This window comes from Lynx rufus, unplaced genomic scaffold, assembly GCF_022079265.1.
Source record: "Lynx rufus isolate CCGP_SWC_20201006 ecotype Redwood Valley unplaced genomic scaffold, mLynRuf1.p SCAF_21, whole genome shotgun sequence".
NCBI classification, from domain to species: domain Eukaryota; kingdom Metazoa; phylum Chordata; class Mammalia; order Carnivora; family Felidae; genus Lynx; species Lynx rufus.
This window is the reverse complement of record NW_025814836.1, coordinates 26,748,520-26,768,714: the sequence shown is the minus strand read 5'-3', so window position 1 is coordinate 26,768,714 and position 20,195 is coordinate 26,748,520. Positions and strand designations below refer to the sequence as shown.

The 20,195-nt window shown below is 52.7% G+C and overlaps 1 protein-coding gene across 1 annotated transcript in view; it reads left to right on the top strand.

Moving 5' to 3' along the window:
• The window catches only part of ABHD17C (abhydrolase domain containing 17C, depalmitoylase), a 49,575-nt gene extending 38,870 nt beyond the window's left edge, over nt 1-10,705 (top strand). Inside the window, exons 2-3 of the mRNA XM_047086505.1 lie at nt 4,571-4,750; nt 9,216-10,705. Of these exons, the coding sequence (XP_046942461.1) occupies nt 4,571-4,750; nt 9,216-9,435 (400 nt within the window). The 3' untranslated portion in view covers nt 9,436-10,705. The remainder of the gene's footprint in view (nt 1-4,570; nt 4,751-9,215) is intronic.
• Nucleotides 10,706-20,195: the final 9,490 nt, after the last annotated feature.

Here is a 20,195-nt window from a genome sequence, read left to right as displayed (position 1 = left end):
TCAAAGAATTACTTGCCCCCCTGCCCCACCCGTTCTCCAGCTCATCCTTTGTCGTCAGGCAGTATAGTAAAGACCGGACAAAGCGGTGGGAAAGTCCTGAACGTGACACAAATCAGAGCGTTGCCCCAATGCTTCACGGTTGGCAAAGCCCTCCCCACACAGGAGCATCGGCGTTGGACACAGTGCTCCCCGAGTCCTCGCAGAAAGACCTCACAGTATTGCTTCCGTTATTTATTTTCTTAAACAAGTCAGTACCTGATAACGAAAGGAAACGAGAAGAGAGGGGCGCCTAGCTGGCTCAGTCGGTAGAGCGCGCGACTCCCGATCTCGGGGTTGTGAGTTCACGCCCTCAAGCCCCACACTGGGCATAGAGATCACTTTAAAAAAAGAAAGAAAGAAATGAAAGTTCTGACTACCTGAAGATTAGCATCATGCCTTCTTTAATATGTTGATTTCAAGTCCCTTTTCCATTTATTGTTTTTGTTCTACGGAACATAATTGTGACCTTGTGTCTGTAGGGTGCTTTTTTCTGAACACGGTAACACACTAAGTCTTTACAAGACGTAATTTTTAATGGTCTCGCGTGTCCTCATGGGCTTTATTTTTAGCGCAAAGTCTACCGTGAGTCGTAACGCTTTTTCGGGGGGCTGTCTCCATATCAGAACTATCTGGTGAACTTTTAAATCATAGTTTTGGTTGTAAAATGTAGCAGCCAGATAGAAATGTCCCTAACACGTAAGCGTCCAGCCTCGTGGACGGTAGAAGGTGCACAGTGACCAGACGTATCCTGTAAGCCGCATCCCACGAGGGTCACGGGCAACTTCAGGCACGTCTCTTCCCAGTCTGAGCGCCTCCCTTCCCCGTCCGCAGCCACTGCCCTCACTCGTAAGGCTTCTGGTCCCTGCTTTGCCTTATGAGCTTTCTGCCCTGTTACGTATCCCCAACCAGTGAAGCTGAATCTGGGCGGGAGGGCGTCTCTGTAAATGGTGCCGCGTAGCACGTGCTCTGTGTCTGCCCCTTTTCCTTACCAGTGTGTCTTTGGGTGCACAGGCGTGATGTGCACTCTGGCGTGGCCGCACCCCGGTTTCTGCACCGACCCAGCTGCTGACGCTCAGGGTTGTCTCCAGCCGTGCAGACACATGCCCGCACACCGTCTCGTGTGTGTTTCTTGGCGCACTTGCGCACGTCTGGCCGTGGCCCGTGGGCCTGGGAGTAGTTACCAGGTCGCAGGTGCGTGTCAGTGCATCTCTTAGCGAGTATCGCCAGCGTCTCCAAAGTGGTTCTGTGCACCTGTACGTTTGGTCGGTATCACATGCTGGTTTTGAATTTTTTTCACGTTCATTTATCTTGAGAGTGAGAGACAGAGCACGAGCAGGGGAGAGGCAGAGAGAGGGAGAGAGAGGGGATCCCAAGCAGGCCCCACGCTGTCAGCACAGAGCCGGACGCAGGGCTCGAACCCACGAGACTTGAGATCGTAACCAGAGGTGAAGTCAAGAGTCTGTCCCTCCCTGCCATTTAGATTTCTTCTTTTATTGTAGAAAATGCTGTATTTTTTTGTTGGGTTGTCTTTTTCTCGCCGCCCTGTAGTAATTCTCTATACATCCCAGGTACGAGCCCTCTGGTGGTCACGTGCTGAGGCCAGGGGCTTTTCCCCTTTGGTGGCTTTGCCTTTTCGCTTGCTCACCGGTGAGTTCTGATGACCGGATGTTCTTGACTTTGATTCAGTATAATCGTCAGTGTTTCCCCGTTACGGCGAGTGCTTTGTGTTTTACCTGGTGACGTTTCCGAGTGGAAGCTCTGGGTCGGAAGCGTCGGTGGTCAGCGGGGATGTGAGTCCGGATGTGGCAGGTGAAGCTTGCAGGGACCATCCTGGGCGTCGGATGCTGGCCGAAGGGAAGCCAGGAGCTAATGGGTCTCGCGGGGAAGTGGCTCCGGCCTCTGTGCAGCGCTTGGGGGAGGTCACCGTGGAGGTCACGTTCCCTGACGTTGGACGGGTTCTGTCCCCCACCCCCCAGCAGCGGGCCGTGCCCCTTGAGGCTCGGCCCATTTCTGCCGTGTTTGTTCAGGGTGGCCCCGAGGTCCAGGGGGCACCGTGTGCGGGAAGAGACCCCGAAAACACAGGTGGGGCCATAACGATAGAAAGCGGCGTTGACACGCACTCATTGCGGCGGAAGGCTGCCCTGCGTCACCCCCGCCTTTCTGCGCACCTGCCGGGGCCGGCGCCCCGCTGTGGTGCCCCGCCGACCTGTGGGCTCTCGCTTTCCGTTTCCAGCCCTGCTGGTCTGAGTCCTCAGCCCTGCGTTCGCTGCCTTCAGTTTGCGTTTTCCTCCTCCTCTTCTCTTTTTCTGTGATTTAGGGCTCGTTGGTTTGTAATCCACAGCAGAGGGAGGGGCCCACGCTCTAAATGTGGGACTTCTTCTCTCTCCGGGCGTCTGCGGACCCCCCACCTCCCCATCCCGTGAAGTGTCCCCTGGCCGCTATGCTTGGGGGAGGGGTCACAGACAGTTCTGGAATCTGATGACATCGTGCAGGGCGGAGGGGGCCCCAGCCTTATGTCTGCTCCCCTCACGGGTCCCTGAGTCCTCGGTTAAACGCTCCTGCTCAGGTGGAAGGACCCTGCGGTGGCCTCCCTCAGTAGAGCGTTTCCCTGCGAGGTGGTCTGCTGGAACACTACGACGGGTTCCTCTCTGGCACCCCCGTCCTTTGGGCCTCATCGAGGGGCTCTGTGTTCTAGAATCCTTGGTCTCTGCCTTAGATTTGGGACAGGATGCCACGGCCATCAGTTCCTTCCTCAAACCTCTCCATAAAACTCCTCCTACTGACCGTTTTCTACTAACCTGTCCTTCCCAATGACGTGAAGCCCCAGGCACGACCCCCCAAGACCTTTATCCCGGGACCCTCTTCTGCAGGCACAGGTGCCCTGGGTGGTGTTAGGTGCCAGGGGCTGGGGCCGCACGGGCTCTTCGCTTCAGTGAGAGAGGACGGATCGGGTTCGGGCACGTGTTTTTCTGCGGGAGGACAGAGCAGCTCCTACGTTGTGGTTTCTTAATTTGTCGTACTCTTCTCCGCACCCCCCCCCCACCGTGTGATTCTGAATAGCCCCGTAACTATCTCCCTGTCCCCTTGCACACATCTGTCACCGTCCTGCACACCCCCGAAGGGTGAGTCTTCCCAGAGCATTCACTCTGTCCTCATCGCCTTGCCCTTGGACAGCTCCCGCTCCCCTCATCATCTGCAGGATAAGCGCTAACCCTTTAGCCGGCCCGCCCGCCTCTGGCTCTGCCCTCAGCCACCCTGAGCCGTGCACCTGCCCCGCGCCTGCCCCACGCTTTCCCACGAGGCACTGTGTTTCCCGGTGCTGCTCACGGAGAAAGTCCTTTTTATCCCCACGTGTGCAAGTCCCGTCTGTCCCCGTGGCGCAGCTCAGGTGCCGGCTGTTCACAGACCACGTCCCTGCGCACACCCGCGGAAATGCGGCCATTCCCTCCCCGAAGACCTTCTCGAGATCCCCTGTTTTCCCATGGAGTTCGGGGGAGCTTGAGGGGGAGCAGGCCGGCCTGAAGTCCCGACCGTCCGTGTCACCGACGGCCGTTATCAGAAAGCGTCGCGCTCTGCGTGAGTTGCAGGAGGAGGGAGACTGTTGGGTCGCGGGCTTCAGCTCCACCGGCCGATGCCAGAGTATCTCCCAGGTGCCTGTGCCGATCGGGACTCGCACAGCGGTGTGATGGAGCCCCGTCCACGTCCTTGCTCGCCCTTGACGTTGGACGTTGTCTCCCATCCCAGCCTTCGCGGCGTGCTCCCGCCAGGCCGGGGCCTCGCCAGGACTTCCGCCTGCTTCCCACCGGGACGGGCACGGCGCGCCCTTCTCTCTAGAGCCGCGACCCGCAGGCTGCACTTGGGATTCTTCTCGGTTCCGCCGGCCGGAGCCGAGTCCTCTGGGGGACCGGGGAGTGTGGCCGCGTGCCCCGTGTCCCTTCTCCCAACGAAACGCCGGGAAGGAGTGGCTCGGGAGACCCTTGGCGGGTGGAGAAGCTGAGATTAGCCTGCAGGAGACACTGAAGAAAATATAGGCATCTTCAAGTTAATCATCTCTCTGTACCTTCCTCTGATAGACATTAATTCCTTTCGCGTTTTATTAAAACCTCACTTGAAGGGCTCTTAATAACAATAGTATAATTTGCCAAACGTGCGTTCACTTCTATTTCAGAAATACGTTTGTGATTATTGGAGAAACCGTAGAGAGGGAGGAATAAGAAACGAGACGCCCGTGAATACCAAAATGGAATTCATAACGCGTTCATTTCGTTCGTCCCTCCCGCTCCCAAAAATGTCACGTCCGTTATTTTTGCGAGACGTTATAGATGGGGGAATCCCGGTCCCTCAGGACAGAGATAGCCCCTGACATCTGTCTCTGTGACGTTCACGTTCGTTTGAAGCTAAAGTGTGTGAGTCAGATGATGTCATCTTAAACCGGTAGCCGTGGGGGTTTCGCGAGTTTAAGCGAGCAAGGCTTTGCATCTCTGTCCTCCCCGTACGTGAGCTAACGACGTGCGCCCTCTGGTCTCTGCAGGTACGGCGTGAGTCCTGAGAACATCATCCTGTATGGCCAGAGCATCGGGACCGTCCCCACGGTGGACCTGGCCTCGCGTTACGAGTGTGCCGCCGTCATCCTCCACTCGCCTCTGATGTCAGGCTTGCGCGTGGCTTTTCCGGACACCAGGAAAACGTACTGCTTCGATGCGTTCCCCAGGTAAGCTCGCACCTGTGCCAGTGCTGGGGCGTCCGACGACCCGAGTTCAGCCGCCACCGTTAGCTGTGGGCACCGATAAATACTCCCTGAATGTGCCCAGGACTCAGACCCTTCGCCGGGCACGTTGGGGGTGTGGCGGCCACGGGGACGCATCCATCTGCCAGAGACTTCGTCCTCTGGGCCTCGCTCATCTGGAGAACTCTCCCAGACGATGTGCAAGGACCTTGCTGGGACTGACATCCAGGATTAGCTGGCTCGGCTGTGAATGCAAGATAAATGAGCCGTGCCCACGTATCCTAAAAATACCTCCCGTTCGGTATTCGCTTGTTCATGGAGACGGGCGCGTATGGTTGGGCTGCAAAGAGCTCGATGCAAAATGTACGATGAGGCCATTAGTGGTCTCCACGCTGACATGCAAACCGCGAGCACCGTCAGGTTTGAAATCTCTTCCTCTTTCAGTCAGACGGGACGGGAGAGGGAACAGGTGAGGTGAGCCGCTGGCGGGCCAGTGACTTACGTGCTGGGCTGACAGGCCGCTGTCCTGACATAAGTGAGCAAACCCAGCCCGGCCCCAGACCCCTGCGAGCTGTCCATGTTGTCCTGCTGTTCCGCCCCCACCCCCTTGCCCGGGCACATGGACGAGAGCCCTGGGCCGGGTCCTCCCCGGCCGGCTTCCGGGAGGCAGCACATTTGCCACCTGCCTGTCCTTGCTGTTTCCTCGTCCCGCTAATGGAAGGAGCAGGAATGGTCGAATCCACCCCGCTCCAAATGCAGAAACCGCGAGCCGGTGGCTGCTTGAATACCTCTGTTGGAAAATTTCACTTGTTTTTTCTTTTTTTTACAATCTGAGTTGAGAAGGAGCGCCTGGCCGGCTCGGTCGCTGGAGCGTGCGACTCATGGTCTTGGGGTTGTGAGTTTGAGCCCCACGTTGGGCAGAGATTACTTAAAAAAAAAAAAATCTTTAAAAAAAAAAAAAGAAAAAGAAAAATCTGGGCTTGAGGAAAGTACTTTTCCTAAAAACGATTTGCCCGCTCAGCTTGTCCCGTCGCACGTTGCTGAAGCGGTCTGGGATTGTCACGGCGGGACTGGCCGGCAGGAGAAGCCTCGGCAGAAATAAAGCCCAGTTTTAGGGTTTTGATCGACTCACTCGTGGCTGTCATTCTGCTCTTGCCGGAGGGGAAAGAACACCATTTGGTTACATAAACGTCCGCCCAGACTGTCTCCTTTTACAGAACGAGGCCTTCTGATAACACCTTGGGTGAACTTGAGTTCTGTGCGGTTTGTACCAGGGTTTAATGAGATGCAGCTTCATGGGAAGCCTGACCCAGCTGCAGATTCCTAGCGGCGTGGCTGGGAATGCTAAGTGGGGCGAGTGCCCCTCAGACGTGGCCTTATTTGTGCCGAATTGGTAATGAGAGGCCAGTTTGTTGAAAGGGAGATGTTTGGCGTGTTTTGTGGGAAGCGATGTTAGGAGTTACCGGGGCAACAAAATGAATAGGTTGCTTCCTGACTCAAATTAGCATATACCTTAAAATATAGCCATGGCAACTAATTGCAGCTTATTAATTAACAGTGAACCCAGCAACTAATCCTTGCTGGCTGTGTCTGGTCCGTCAGGCACCGGGCTGAACATTCCGCCGCGAGCCTTCCTCACTTAACTCTTTGCCACGGCCTTAAGTTGGTCAAGTTACAAAGGACTCATTTTACAGATTAGGAAACTGAGGCTGAGCCAGGTGAGCTGTTTGCCGAATTAAAGTAGGGGCGTGGGGACTGCCAGAAAGTGCCCTGGACGATTAATATGATGGATTCCAAACCACGGGCAGTCATGCAGATGTTCTCTTAGAGCTCTGTTGGTGCTTCTGTCTTTAAAAAAAGGTATTTCCTGTTTCCTTTTTCTATTACAAAAAAAGAAAGAAAGAAAGAAGGGAGAGAGAGAGAGAGAAAGAGAAAGAAAAAGAAGGAAGGAAGAAAGAAAGAAAAGAAAGAAAGAAAAGAAAGAAAGAAAAGAAAGAAAGAAAGAAAAGGACAAAAGAAAGAAAGAAAGAAAGAAAAGAAAGAAGGAAGGAAGGAAGGAAGAAAGAAAAAGAAAGAAAGAAAGAAAAAGAAAGAAAGAAAGAAAGAAAGAAAGAAAGAAAGAAAGAAAGAAAGAAAGAAAAGAAAGAAGGAAGGAAGGAAGGAAGGAAGGAAGGAAGGAAGGAAGGAAGAAAGAAAGGAAGAAACAGGGCGCCGGGGTGGCTCAGTCGGTTGAGGGTCCAACTCTTGATTTCGACTCAGGTCGTGATCTCACGGTTCGTGGGCTGGAGCCCCGTGTTGGGCTCTGCACTGACAGTGTGGATGGAACCTGCTTGGGATTCTCGCTCTCTCTCCCTCCTGCTTGCACTGTCTCTTTCTCAAAATAAATAAGAAAACTTAAAAAAGAAAAGAAGAGAAAAAGCTTCAAGTTAAAAAAAAAAAGGAGTTGTGATCATTATTTGGTTTGTAGCTTATTTTCCTTTACATTTAGACTCAGACATCTAACTGGAGACACTGTCCAGGCTGTAGAGATTCTCCTGAATTGTGCAGAACAGCCCCAAGTCTGTTCCGTCAGTAAATACCTTTCTAAGTGAATATAACTGGACTCCCAGATTCTCAGAAGAAGGAGTCTCGTTAAAATTAAACAGGAGAAATGGGGCGCCTGGGGGTCTCAGTCGGTGAAGCGTCCGACTTCGGCTCAGGTCATGATCTCGCGGTCCGTGAGTTCGAGCCCCGCGTCGGCCTCTGTGCCGACCGCTGGGAGCCTGGAGCCTGCTTCGGATTCTATGTCTCCCTCGCTCTCTCTGCCCTTCCCCCGCTCGCGCTCTGTTTTCTCTCAAAAATAAATAAACATTAAAAAAAAAATTAAACAGGAGAAAAGCGGGTTGGGGATCTGTGAGATTGCATGCTGGCACCCCTGGCCCTGGTCTTGGCAAATCCCTGGCACGTCCTGAAACCGTCGGAGGCGTCACAAGTCACTCATAAAGGTTGTGTGCGGTTGTCTCGAGAGCTCTGTTACCTGCACAGGCTCAGGCCTGCGGTAGTGATGCCTCCCTGGGGTTAGCGCCCTCCGTGGTTACCGGGAGGTGGGCTTTCCTGTCTCCTCCTTGCTCGTTGGAGAGTGAGGCAGGTGTTGTACGGAAAGGGCAAAGCGCCTGGCTGTGGAAGTCGTTTACTCTTTCAGCAGCGGGGTCCCCGAAGACGGTAACACTTTGTCTCCTCGGTAGCTGTGGCTGGGACCAAACACAGAAAGAAGTCACGGGCGGGGGACTCTGGGGAGGACACCCGGCCAGATCCGCCTCTCTTGCCGCGTCCACAGGTTAAGCGGGGGTCCGTCCGTGGGCGAAGTCGCCTGCCCAGCCGGCCAACGAGGCTTAAGGTCTTGAGCTTCTCTTCGGGAAATGTCTCCGGACCCTGCAGCACATTCCTTTGGGGAGCCTCAAATATCCATCCTTTGAAGGTAGATTTGATTCTTGCCAACCGTCCGAAATCATTCGGACTCAAAGCTAGGCGCTGCATTGTGTTTACAATGCCAAGTAGCACAGTGTTTATGGAAAGCGAGGCATCAGCACTTAGGAAGTGAGGTTTGTGGGGATCTTGTCCATCGATTCTGAAGCCGTCTCGCCAAGAAGACGGAGACCCTGGGCCGTGTGGATTAGGTGTTCAGCTTTCCGAAGAGACGCTCTGGCGGACACGCTAAGTTCTGGCCTATTTATTTTTTTAAAGAAATCCTCTCTCCAAAACATGAATATGTCCGAAATATTAGTTACTGGATGGTTAGTCCGGAGGCTTTTAGCCGCTCTGTTTTTAATGAAATACTTTAACGAAAACACAGTGACCAAATGCGGTATGGTGTTCTTGACCGGATCCTGGAACAGAAAAAGGGCATCAGTGGAAAAACTAACAAAAACCCAAGCAAGGTCTGGAGTTTAGGTTACGGTGACGTGCTGACATTGGTTTCTTGGTCCCGACAATCGTGCCGTGGCAATGTATGGTGTGAGCCTCACGGGAGACGGGCTGGGGCGCACAGGAACTCTGTTATCTTTGCACCTTTTCTGGAAATCCAAGATTATCGCAAAATGAGAAGTTTGTTTTTTGGTTTTTTTTTTAGTTTATTTATTTATTTTGAGAGAGAGCAGGGGAGGGGCAGAGAGGGAGAGGAGAGAGAGGATCCCAAGCAGGCTCCATGCTGTCAGCACAGAGCCCAGCGCGGGGCTCAGACTCACCTACCGCGAGATCATGACCTGAGCTGAAACCCAGAATCGGACGCCCACCCAACCGAGCCACCCGGGCACCCCCGAAAAGTTTACTTAAAAAAAAAAAAATGAGTTACTAGGGAGGTATTACCCTTCCTCACCTGTGATTGCTGATCCGGTTACATTAGGTGCAACGTATCTTCCCTGGGGCGTCACTAACGGAGCCCTTTTTCTCCCCGCCCCGTTCTCTTTTGCAGCATTGACAAGATCTCTAAAGTCACCTCTCCTGTGTTGGTCATCCACGGTACAGAGGACGAGGTCATCGACTTCTCCCACGGCCTGGCCATGTACGAGCGCTGTCCCCGAGCCGTGGAGCCCCTCTGGGTGGAAGGGGCCGGACACAATGACATAGAACTTTACGCACAATACCTGGACAGACTAAAACAGTTCATATCTCACGAACTGCCTAATTCCTGAAGAAGGCGCCTTGATCGTACCTCATTTACTGTGAACACACGAGTCCTCTGTTTCGCACGTGCTTGAACTGGGCAGCGGTGACGGTGTGACAGCCACGGGGGAAGCGCCCGCCTTTCGGTGTTCCAATCAAATTGCTGAGGAAGTCCCAGCCTTCTGTATCTGGAGGCGGCTCTCCTCGTTCACACAGCACGCTAAACCGAACATTTGTGGCAGCCAGCGTCCCCCGCCTGGCGGGAAGGGGGGAATGGGAGCTGGGTGCCCGACGGTCGGTTTTCCCGTGCTGTGTGGGGAATGCTCACGTCTGTCGCCCCGCTGTCCCCACCGGTCACGGTTCCCTTAACGCAGGACTCAGCCCTCTCCCCACCAGTGTTCTCAGTATTTGACACGCAGCTCTTTTTCCGGCCACTGGATTCGTGGGTTCGATCCATTTGTGAAGCTGTGATTAGAATACAACCGGAAAACTCGGGTGATGAGAATTCGTTCCTTTGCTAAGTTTCGTTCACAGGGTGATCTCTTACCCCAAACAAACCAGCCCAAGGGTGATTTACTGGAACGATCACGAACAGGTTCATCCACTGGAACCATGTAAACATAACTGGAATATTCTTAATCAAAAGGAAACCGGGGTTTTTTTAAGCATAAATTTATTACTAGTCCACAGAGTTTTAATATTTTGATGGTCCGGTTGGTCTAACACAGAGCCTAGCCGACTTTCCTTCTGTGAAGCCCTCCTGGTAGGACTTTTTTAAAAGTACTGTACATATTTGCAATTGCATTGTGCACATAGATTCTTAATGGGTAATTTCCTTTTGTCGGGCTACAAGGCAAACTGCAGATCCCTCGTTTGTAATGTAAATGATTGAATACATTTTGTTAATATGTTTTTATTCCTATGTTTTGCTATTAAAAAAATTTTATAACATTTCCAAGACAAAAAAAAAAAATTACAAGTTGATGCTTTGAACAACTTATGTAATGGAAATTTCACTAAACTAATCCTCTTAGTTTAGGAGTTACTTGGGTTTTGACACTGGAGCTGCACCGAGTAAGCATCAGAGATGGAAGATGCTTAAAAATTGCTACATTGCTCATCTTGGTTGGGGGGGTTCCTCGGTTCTGATTTCATTTTTCTTTTCAAGTTTAAAAGCCTTAAATGTACTGTAAGCCTCAGATTGTTGTACAGCTGGATTGCGAACGATTGCCAGTCTGTGTGCTGTGGTGTGGAGAGAGCACGGCGGTTGGCCACGGAATAAAGAATGCATGGATCAGAGCGTGACTCGCGCCGTCCTTTCCTTCCTCTCCGCGTCAGAGACAGTCACGAGTGAGAAAACGCTATGTTGTTCAAGAAGAAACCCTCGGGGCTTTCCGGTTTCACTGCCTCCCGCAGGGCGTGTGCCTCTGTCCTGCCAGAGACCCGAGCGGACTCTGGAAGAAGCCAGGGCGTCCGGCGAGTGGCAGTAAAGTGCAGCCGGGACCCCCCCGGCAGAGTCTGCGGTGGGTCCTGGGCACGAAACAGGTGATGAAGGCACCACGGCCGGGGGGAGCGGGGGGCGGAGGGGGGGAGTGGTGCCTGCTTTTTGGAAAACGCGAATCAACTGTGGTCCATAGTCGTTTCAGCCCTTTGACCACTGACCGGAAGAAGAGCAAGTGACAGAGGCTCGTCTTCAGCTCTGGGGACAGACCGCCTGAGCGTGCGGAAAGAGGGAGCGTTGGCAAAATGGAGGTGGAAGGGGACAGGGCGAGCTCACGTGAATGTGTGTTCCAGCACAGGGCAGGCTACTTCCTGGTCTTAGGTGGGTACCTGTAAGGGGGCGCCTTGAGACGTCTGGTGTTAGGTCAGTACCTATAAGGGGGAGCCTTGAGACTTCTAGTATTAGGTGGTGCCTGTAAGGGGGAGCCTTGATGTGACTTGTTTGTATCCACTCCAAGTAGCTTATGTTTTCTGACTCCTGACTCCTTTCCCAAAACCAAGGGGACAGTTTTGCCGGAGTTCCACATGGGGACAGCCTTCCCCTGAGGATGGTGTGCGCGGTTACCGTGGGGACCCCGAGAGAGACCCCATTCACGAGAGTAACACGTGCAAGTAATGAACCTAGGAGGCGTGGTCCCTTGTGTTTTCTGCCGTAAGATGGACTTGGGATGCGGACCAAGCCTCCCAGTAGAAAAAAGCGAACATTACTGAACAACGTGGAAGAAATCTCCGCAAGCAGATGCGTGAACTGGTGAGGAGATAAAGACCATGCGGGTGATTTGCCGGGTGCAAAGGAGAACAGACAGGGAAGAGGGCATCGACCCCAGTGTTGTCTTGGGTGGGATTTGCTGGACTGGGTTCGCCTGAGCCTTGCCTGCCCAGTCAGGTAGAGCTCGAGGGACAGGAAGCGGAACTCTTACCAACCCAAGAATAGGAGGGAACATACACAGAGATTCTCTCAAAACAAAACAGCAGGTGTTTTACTGAGCAGGTAAACAACAGAAGCATTCTTTTGCTTTAGATTGGGAATTAGCCGTAGTAGGCATTACCCTCACTGCTGAAAATTACACAAAAGACTGTAGCAAAAGGCGGGAGGGAGAGACAGAGAAAGAAAAGAGAACAAAAGAGAAGGAAGGAAGGAAGGAAAAAAGAAAGAAAAAAGCACAGGAGAAAGAAAAAGAAAGAAAGAAAGAAAGAAAGAAAGAAAGAAAGAAAGAAAGAAAGCAAAAGGAAGGAAGGAGAAAGAAAAGGAAGAAAAAGGAAAAGAAAGAAAAAAAACAGATGAAAAGAAAGAATGAAAAAGGTAGAAAACAAGGCAAAAACAGCTGAATATGTTCTAAAGCCAGACTATTGTGGGGTGTGCATGCGTGTGTGCGTGTGTGTGCGTGTGTGTGTGTTTGCTGGCTTTATTAGTACTTTAGTCAGTAGACTCAAAATACATCAAAGCGTTGTTTCTCTAAAGCACAAGAAGAAATCGATAAATACGTTAATTCCGATAGCAGCAAATATCCAGGCGGTCTCCGTATATCACGCTCTTTGCACAGAAATCACTCTGCCTGCACCCCTCACCCGGGAAAGCTTTCAGTCCGGCGGTAGCGGGACAGCGGTATCATGCGCCCATAAATGTATAACACGCCAAGTAGTAGCAGGTGCCGCGAAGCAAAATCCAGCAGGACAAGGGTCATCAGTCTGCCGTCCGGCCAGAAGCCAAGTCCCCCACCTCCAACTGATGCACGCCCCGTCAGATATGCGAGCAGACGTTGCGTTCCTGGAAAGGAGAGGGAAGGGTGGTTTTGCTTTGGAGCCGGAGTTGCTTTATGGTTCCTGCCTATGCTCAGAACAGAGCCTGGAAGCTGCTGGACCCGCTAACAAGACAGAAGGTGGGTGCCTCCCTTGTGGGCGCAAAGAGCCTGGTTCTGTGAACTGCTTCGCTGCGCCTCGTTTCTGTCGGGGGACACCTGTAAGAAATGTATACTAAATGGCTTAATTTTTTTTCATGTTTATTTCTGAGAGAGAGACAGAGACAGAGAGAGCCTGGGGGGGGGCGGGGGGGGCGGGGGGTTGCGGACAGAGAGAGAGGGAGACACAGAATCGGAAGCAGGCTCCAGGCTCTGAGCTGTCGGCACAGAGCCCGACGTGGGGCTGGAACCCCCAACATTAGCCTCTCAGGTAATTCCAACTGTGAGATCATGACCTGAGCCGAAGGCGGATGCTTAACCGACTGGGCCACCCGGGCGCCCCTGTGCTAAATGACTTTAGATCAGAGGTCAATGTTTCCCTTCTAGGGTCAGATAACGCATGCTTTCGGCTTCCGGGGCCACATGGTCCCCACGCTCAGCCTCCCAATGTGTCACGGCTGCACCGTAGACGTTGAAATGAGGGCACGTGCCGTGCTCCAATGACCTGACTGATAAAACCGAGCGGTGGGCCAGATTCGGCTCGCGGGCTCTCGTTCGCCAGTCCCTGTCTTACACATTCTCCTTTTAATGCCGCTTGTCGGCTGTGTTTTACTCCAAAAATAACGCATGCTCACGGGGGAGAGTACAGCTCTATGGGACACGAAGTGAAAAGCCGGGGGTCTCTCTCGCCTCGTCGCTCCCCCGTCACTACCCCACTCCTCAGAGGGGACCCCGCGACGTACCGGCCTCCATCTGGGAAGGAACCTCGGGCCTCCCACCTACGTCCATGCCCGTGCCATCAAGTTCTCGGAGTCATTTAAGGAAAGGCAAACAAACAAAAGGGCAGACTGACCGGGCTGGGGAATGCTTCTCCTTCTGCACAGCCCGCTGGCTGGCTCCTTAATGACGGACCCTCGTCCCTCCCAGGGCAAGACGCAGGGGGGCTTCTCCTTAAAAACAAGACCACTCGGTGCGTAATCAGTGGCCACTAGAAAAAACAAAATGTAATATTCTTTCAATCGGAGCTCGTCTATCAAGCCGAACGACGCGCGGAATTCATTCGTTCATTCATTCATTCTTCATCCAACCATATTTATGACCCCAAACTCTACTTTGCTCGGTTCTGGGGATGAGGCAGTCATGAAGTCAAAGCCCCCGTCCTCTGGGAGCTTATATTCTGGGAGGGGAAACAGACAAGACACAGGGAAACAAATAAAATAAGCCGATCATGGTGTGCGTCATAAAGGAGACGATAAACACGGGGAGGAGGTGAGAAAGCATTTAGCCTTCTGAGAGGGTAAGTGGTTCAGCATTCCACCTGTGGAATCCACCTGTCGACCTGAGCTTGAACTTGAGTGCCACCGGCTGTTAGCTGCCTGTCTCAGGGACACCGCTGCACCTCTCCGTGCCTCGGTTTCCTCACCCGTAAAATAAGGACGGTTGAGTACTTCTCTCATAACATTAGCGTGAGGATCGCATGAGCCTAGGATGCACTGGGCTCCCCGAGACCACTAGCGATCAGCGTCTGGAGAAACAGAACATTAGCGAGGGGCCTCTTGGGAGCGTGTGGGTAGAGGACACCCTTTCCTGCCCCGCGTCCTCGAACTCACGCTTTCTCACTGTTATCTGTAGAAGGAGTAACTGCTGTGTTTCTCTTCTCTACTCACCGTGCGTTTCGCACGTGGCTGTGACTGACGGCCGTTGTACAAATCCACGCACGTCGTTTTCAGACTTCCTGGTATTTTATTGCGAAGCATTTTTTTAACCGGCCAATAATTTACGCTCAAGTCCTGTCACGGTAGGCCGGTGGTTCTCAAAGTGGGGGTCCCTGGGCCAGCAGCCTCAGCATCGCCTGAGAGCTCACTCCCAGGGCAGATTCTCGGGGCCACACAAGCCGCGCTCGATCAGAACCCCTGGTGGGGACGGCGGAGCTGGTGGGGGGCTCAGGGGTCCGCTTGAACAAGCCCCGTGGGCGATCGGATTCGGTTCGTGTTAAAATTTGAAAATCTCTGAGCCAGGTTATTTGACGTTGAAATGAAAAAGGGGTCCTACCGAGAACAGCTCCTGTACTCCCCTGCTCAAGGCAACACTACGGTTTGTGGCCATAGTAACAGGTGACCAAGAGAACAGGATTTAAAGCTGTCCATCAGTGACGCCTTCCTTCAGTGGGTTCCCAGCTCCTGAAGGCCGGCCAGTCGGCCACAGCCTGGCTCCAGGGACCAAGCCTCCTTGGCAAAGGGTCACTCGGTCCCTAAAATCTCCCGCTGGTGAGAGTCCACGAGTCCCTGAGCCCCGCCCTGCTCGCTCGGCACGAGACCATCATTGTGCTGGGCTCACTGCTTGGCCAGGGACGGATCTAGATGCACTGTGGCGATGTCTTCCTTCGACACCCCAGGCTAGCCGGTGGCTTTAGCCCACGGGCGCCCACGCCCCTTAACAGGTACAGGGTAGACGGCATCTTGAGTGCATGGGGTGGGGCACCGTGAGGAGCCAGGAAGTGGCGTCCTGGAGAGGCACTCACATTGTTTTTTAATGCTTATTCATTTCACACACACACACACACACACACACACACACACCTGTGGGCAGGTGGGGCTCGCCTGGGGTCTTCAGGCTTTCCGTCTGCACATCCAGGTTAGTCCCGCCCCTTCGCTGTTGTACAAGAGGTGACACAAGCGGGGAGAATTGCCTCAGAGGAGAGATTGATTTGGCGACAGTTTAAGCACAGTCCGTGCCTACGGGGTGCACTTGTACACTTCTGGAAAGAAGGCGGAAGGTTTCAGGGCATCACAGGAAAAGATCAATGCCTGTGTCATGTTGCCGCTGAAGCCACGGAGGACACTTGGAGCTGAGAGCATCCGCTGATGTGCTCCTTGGTTGTCTGGGAATTACTTAGAGTATTTAACCAGCGTGGTTCGTATTTATTGTTCGTGCTGGGAAATTTCTCTTCGGGCGTAGCGTGTAAATCTCAGTGGAGAGGTGGTTATTTGTTGGCTTCCGCGTCCGCTGAGCATTCATTCGCTCAGTCTGTGGTCGTGCCAGCCCGGGGACAGAGAGACGGGGGGAGACGCGTCTCTGCCACGGAGCTCGCGGCTGGAGGTGGGGGGGCGGGACGGGGGTGCACACGCTGCTGGGGTTCCAACACAGAATTCCCTGCGAGCTTGCATGAGAGCTCAGGGTGGGGAGAGGCCAGAAAAGATACCCCCCCCCCCCGCCCCGGGCAGCAACGTCTGGTGTCCTGAAGGGTGGCCTGGGGCTTTCCGTTAGGAAATCGGTGAGGAGGCCTCTTTGGAGCAGGGCCCCGATTTTCCTCAAATACGGTCACGGGGGCTTCCAACGAAACACACCGTCTCCCAACGACGTTATGGAGTTGAAAGTGAGTTAGTTGATCTTTGGAGAAAGATCAAAGACAAATTGTGTTTACTGGATCCACCTTCTGCCGTGGGCGCTTGTACGACTGATGCTGTAATTCAGTAATCCAAATGTATTCAGTCAGTGCACACATACGCACGCAGTGTCTGCTCTCCTGTGGAGACACTGTTCCAGGCGCGGGGGCGGAGGGGGCACGGCGGTTGATAAAACGACTCTATTCCTGATCCTTTAGCATTCACACTGCCCCAGTGGTAGTGGGACAATTAAGAAAGGACAAAGAGGGGCGCCTGGGGGGCGGGGCTCAGTCAGTTAAACATCCGACTTGGGCTCAGGTCATGATCTCGCGGTCCGTGAGTTCGAGCCCCGCGTCGGGCTCTGTGCGGATGGCTCAGAGCCTGGAGCCTGCTTCGGATTCTGTGTCTCCTTCTCTCTCTCTCTGCCCCTCCCCTGCTTGCATTTTCTCTCTCTCTCTCTCTCTCTCTCTCTCTCTCTCTCTCTTTCTCTCAAAAGTAGACATAAAATTTTTTTTAAAAAAAGGAAAAAGAAAAGGAAAATAAATCGGGGTAAGGGGATGGGCTGGGAGTGATGGTGTTGGAGACTCGGTGTGCAGGAGGATGGAAAAGAACGGTCTTACCTGTGATTTTGGAGTAGACGCCTGAATGAAGTCGGGGAAGCGGTCGCGCAGAATTCCAGAGAGGGGCAGGGTGTGGGAAGGGCGTTTCCGGCAGAAGGAACAGCCAGGACAAAGGGCCTCAGGCTGGAGCGTGTCTGGTGTGCTGAAGAAACAGGGAGGGGCAGGAGAGCCGGGGAGCGGGGTGGTGACGGAGGCCGCTCGCAGTAGACTTTGTTCCAAGTGAGAAGTAAACTGGAGGGTTTTGGAGAAGCATCGTCCATTCTGGAAGGAAACCTCCAGCCATAATTTCTTTGTAATTCCTTTCTTTTTCCTTTTGAAATTGTGGTAAAATCCAGATAGCACAAAATTTTTCAACTTAACCGTTTTAAAGGGTACAGTTGATAGTGTTGCGTATATTCTGGGCAAACCGTCTCCAGAAGTTTTTAATCTTGCAGAACGGGAACTCTATTAAACACCAGCTCCCACTGCCGTCCCCCGGCCCCTGGCCGCCGCATTCCGCCTCCCACCCTTGAACTCGGGCACTCTGGGAGCCTCGTAAAAGAGGAGACGTAAAGGTTTTGTCTTTCTGTGACTGGCTCATGTCACTGAGAATGATGTCCTCAGGGTTCATCCACACGGTGGCCTGAGTCAGGATTTCCTTCCTTTTAAGGCTGAATAACATTCCATCGTAGGTACAGACCGCATCTCGTTTATCCGTTTTTCCGTCGACGGGCCCTTGTTATTTCCGGCTTTGGGAGACCGTGGATAATGCGACGACAAAGACCAGAGTACAGATCTCTCCTCAATACCCTGCTTTCAGTTCATTTGGATGTGTCCCCACTTGCGGGATTGCTGGATGGCGTGGTAGTTTGGGTTTTCATTTTTTTAAGGGTGCCGTATTATTTTCCATGGTACCTGAATCGTTTTCTTTTCTCACCGGTAGTGCCCGGTCCCCCCACATCCCCGTCAACACTTGCTATTTTCTGTGTTTGTTAAAATGGCAGCATCCTGGCGAGTATGATGTGGCATATTTATATTTATAAATATATATATTTATTGCCATATTGGCAATGAGTCAAAGAACAGCAATTCTGGGCATCGGGACTCAGGGAAACAGGCCCTCTCCTGTGTGGATCGGGGGAGTGGAGGTTGGTCTGACTTTCCTAGTGGGTAACTTGGCTGCGAGCTGCTGCAAACGTAAATTTCTCCCAAGGAAATAACGAAAGAGAAGTGCAAATATATTCAAAATCCCAGCCTTATTTCGAATGCTGGAGTCAGGGGTATCTGGCTGGCTCAGGCAGTAGGCCACATGACTCTCGATCTTGGGGTCATGAGTTGGAGCCCCAAATTGGGTGTAGAGACTACTTAAAAGTAAAATTTAAAAAAAATGAAACAAAAAATACAATACTGGAATCAGGAACAGGGGCTTGATTATATAAATTATGTCCATATTAGGAAATGGTATATACCACCTAAAATTAATGTTGAAAGAGACTTAGGACTTAGGGAAGTGGGGGCACCTGGATGGCTCCGTCCGTAGGGCATGTGAGTCTTGATCTTAGAGTCATGAGTTCAAGCCCCATGTCGGGGATAGAGATTACTTTAAAAAAAAAAAAAAAGACTTGGGGAAATGTTTATGGTATATTATTACGTGAAAAGAGGCTTAGGACTATATATGACGTGATTGTTTTTCCCATTTCAAAGATTATTTGCTTTTTTCCCCCCTCTGGGGCGCCTGGGGGTGCTCAGTCGGGTAAGCGTCCGACTTCGGCTCGGGTCACGATCTCGCGGTCTGTGAGTTCGAGCCCCGCATCGGGCTCTGTGCTGACAGCTCAGAGCCTGGAGCCTGCTTCGGATTCTGTGTCCCTCTCTCGCTCTGCCCCTCCTCCACTCATGCTCTAAGAATAAATGAAACATTAAAAAAAAATTAAACAAATTTTAAGGTTATCTGTTTATTTCAGTGATCTCTACACCCAACGTGGGGCTTGAACTCATGACCCCGAGATCAAGAGTCACATGCCCTTCTGATTGAGCCAGCCAGGCACCCCTAATTTTTTATTTTAGTACATAAAATTTATCCTTACTCTTTATTTTTTTTTAAGGTATTCTAATTTTTTTTTTTTAAAGCAGTGAACTTGAGGGGCTCGGGCTCCTCTTCCGCAGGACGTGCAGGCTGGTGAAGAAAGGCTTTGAGCTACACAGTGAACTACGCACGGAAAATTTACGCGTGTGTTCGCATACGTGTCTGTGTATGTAACTTGCGCGCGAAAGAAGGCTGTCTACTCCAAGTTCACAGTGGTGATCTCTGAGCCGCAGTGATATTTTCCCTTCGTGCTGTTGTACATTCTGCAAAGTTCTTGTAATATACGCCCCTTAGGTTTGCAATTAGGTGGTCTCTCCTCGGTCCATTTTCTGAACTTCCTAAGTTATTTTTCCCCCCCTGCAAGAAACACACATCATCTTTGCAGTTAGGGAAAAGAAATACGTGATGTGAACACATCGCATGCACACAGGAGTCTGTGCAAAATACCAGATATTAAAAAACCACAGGGGAGGATGTTCTTCCTCTCTGGCGGTGATGAGTTTGAAGAGGGAGATGTGGAAATCCGCTCCCAGACCTTGCAAGCGCCTGGCCAGCGTTCTAAGATTTCCCGTCCCGAATTCCAGCACAGACCTCCACTCACCAGAAAAATTAAGTATTTGTCTCTTCTTGGCCCGGCCACCTCATCCGCATCCAACAAGACAGGAACTGAGCAGCTATTAGTCCTGGAAATCTGGCTCCGGGGAACGGGGCCGGGAGTCTCCCTTTTTCAGAAGCCAGCTTCAGGCTTGGTGTGCGAGGGCGACCCCTGTCGGTAGAATTTAAGCACGCCCGTGATCGGGAGACCTGACGTCTCCGTTTTATTCCTCGTGGGGTCTCCTGGAAGCCTGGCAGCCAGCAGCCCACTCTCTCCTTCCCCCGGCTGCGTTCTGCCTCCCATCCCCCCACGCCCCGCCCCCCTCCTCGGGTGTGCCTGCTGTGTTCCCGGGAAAACCTCATCTGGAGGCTTGGGCGTGGGAGCCACAGGTGTGGTCAGCCTTTCGGACGTGGCACAGGTGGGCTGCTGCGGGGCCGGGGCCGGGCTCTGCCCGTCGGCAGATGGGCTGCGGTGGCCCCCGCTCTGGGGGGACAGGCTTGCACCCCTCCAGCTGACTGAAAACGCCAGACCCGGGCAGGGTGTGGGAGCGGTGAGCAGACAGGCCGTTGGATACAGAGGACGCGGCCGACGGGGGAGGCCAAAGGGCAGGCTTTCTGGGCGGAGTCCCACCCTTGAAGGGCATCTCCCCTCTCCCTGCAGACCCTGGGGGGGGGGGGGGATTCCAATAAGAAGCAAAAAACTAACGCGGCCCTCTTAACCAGCTGCTC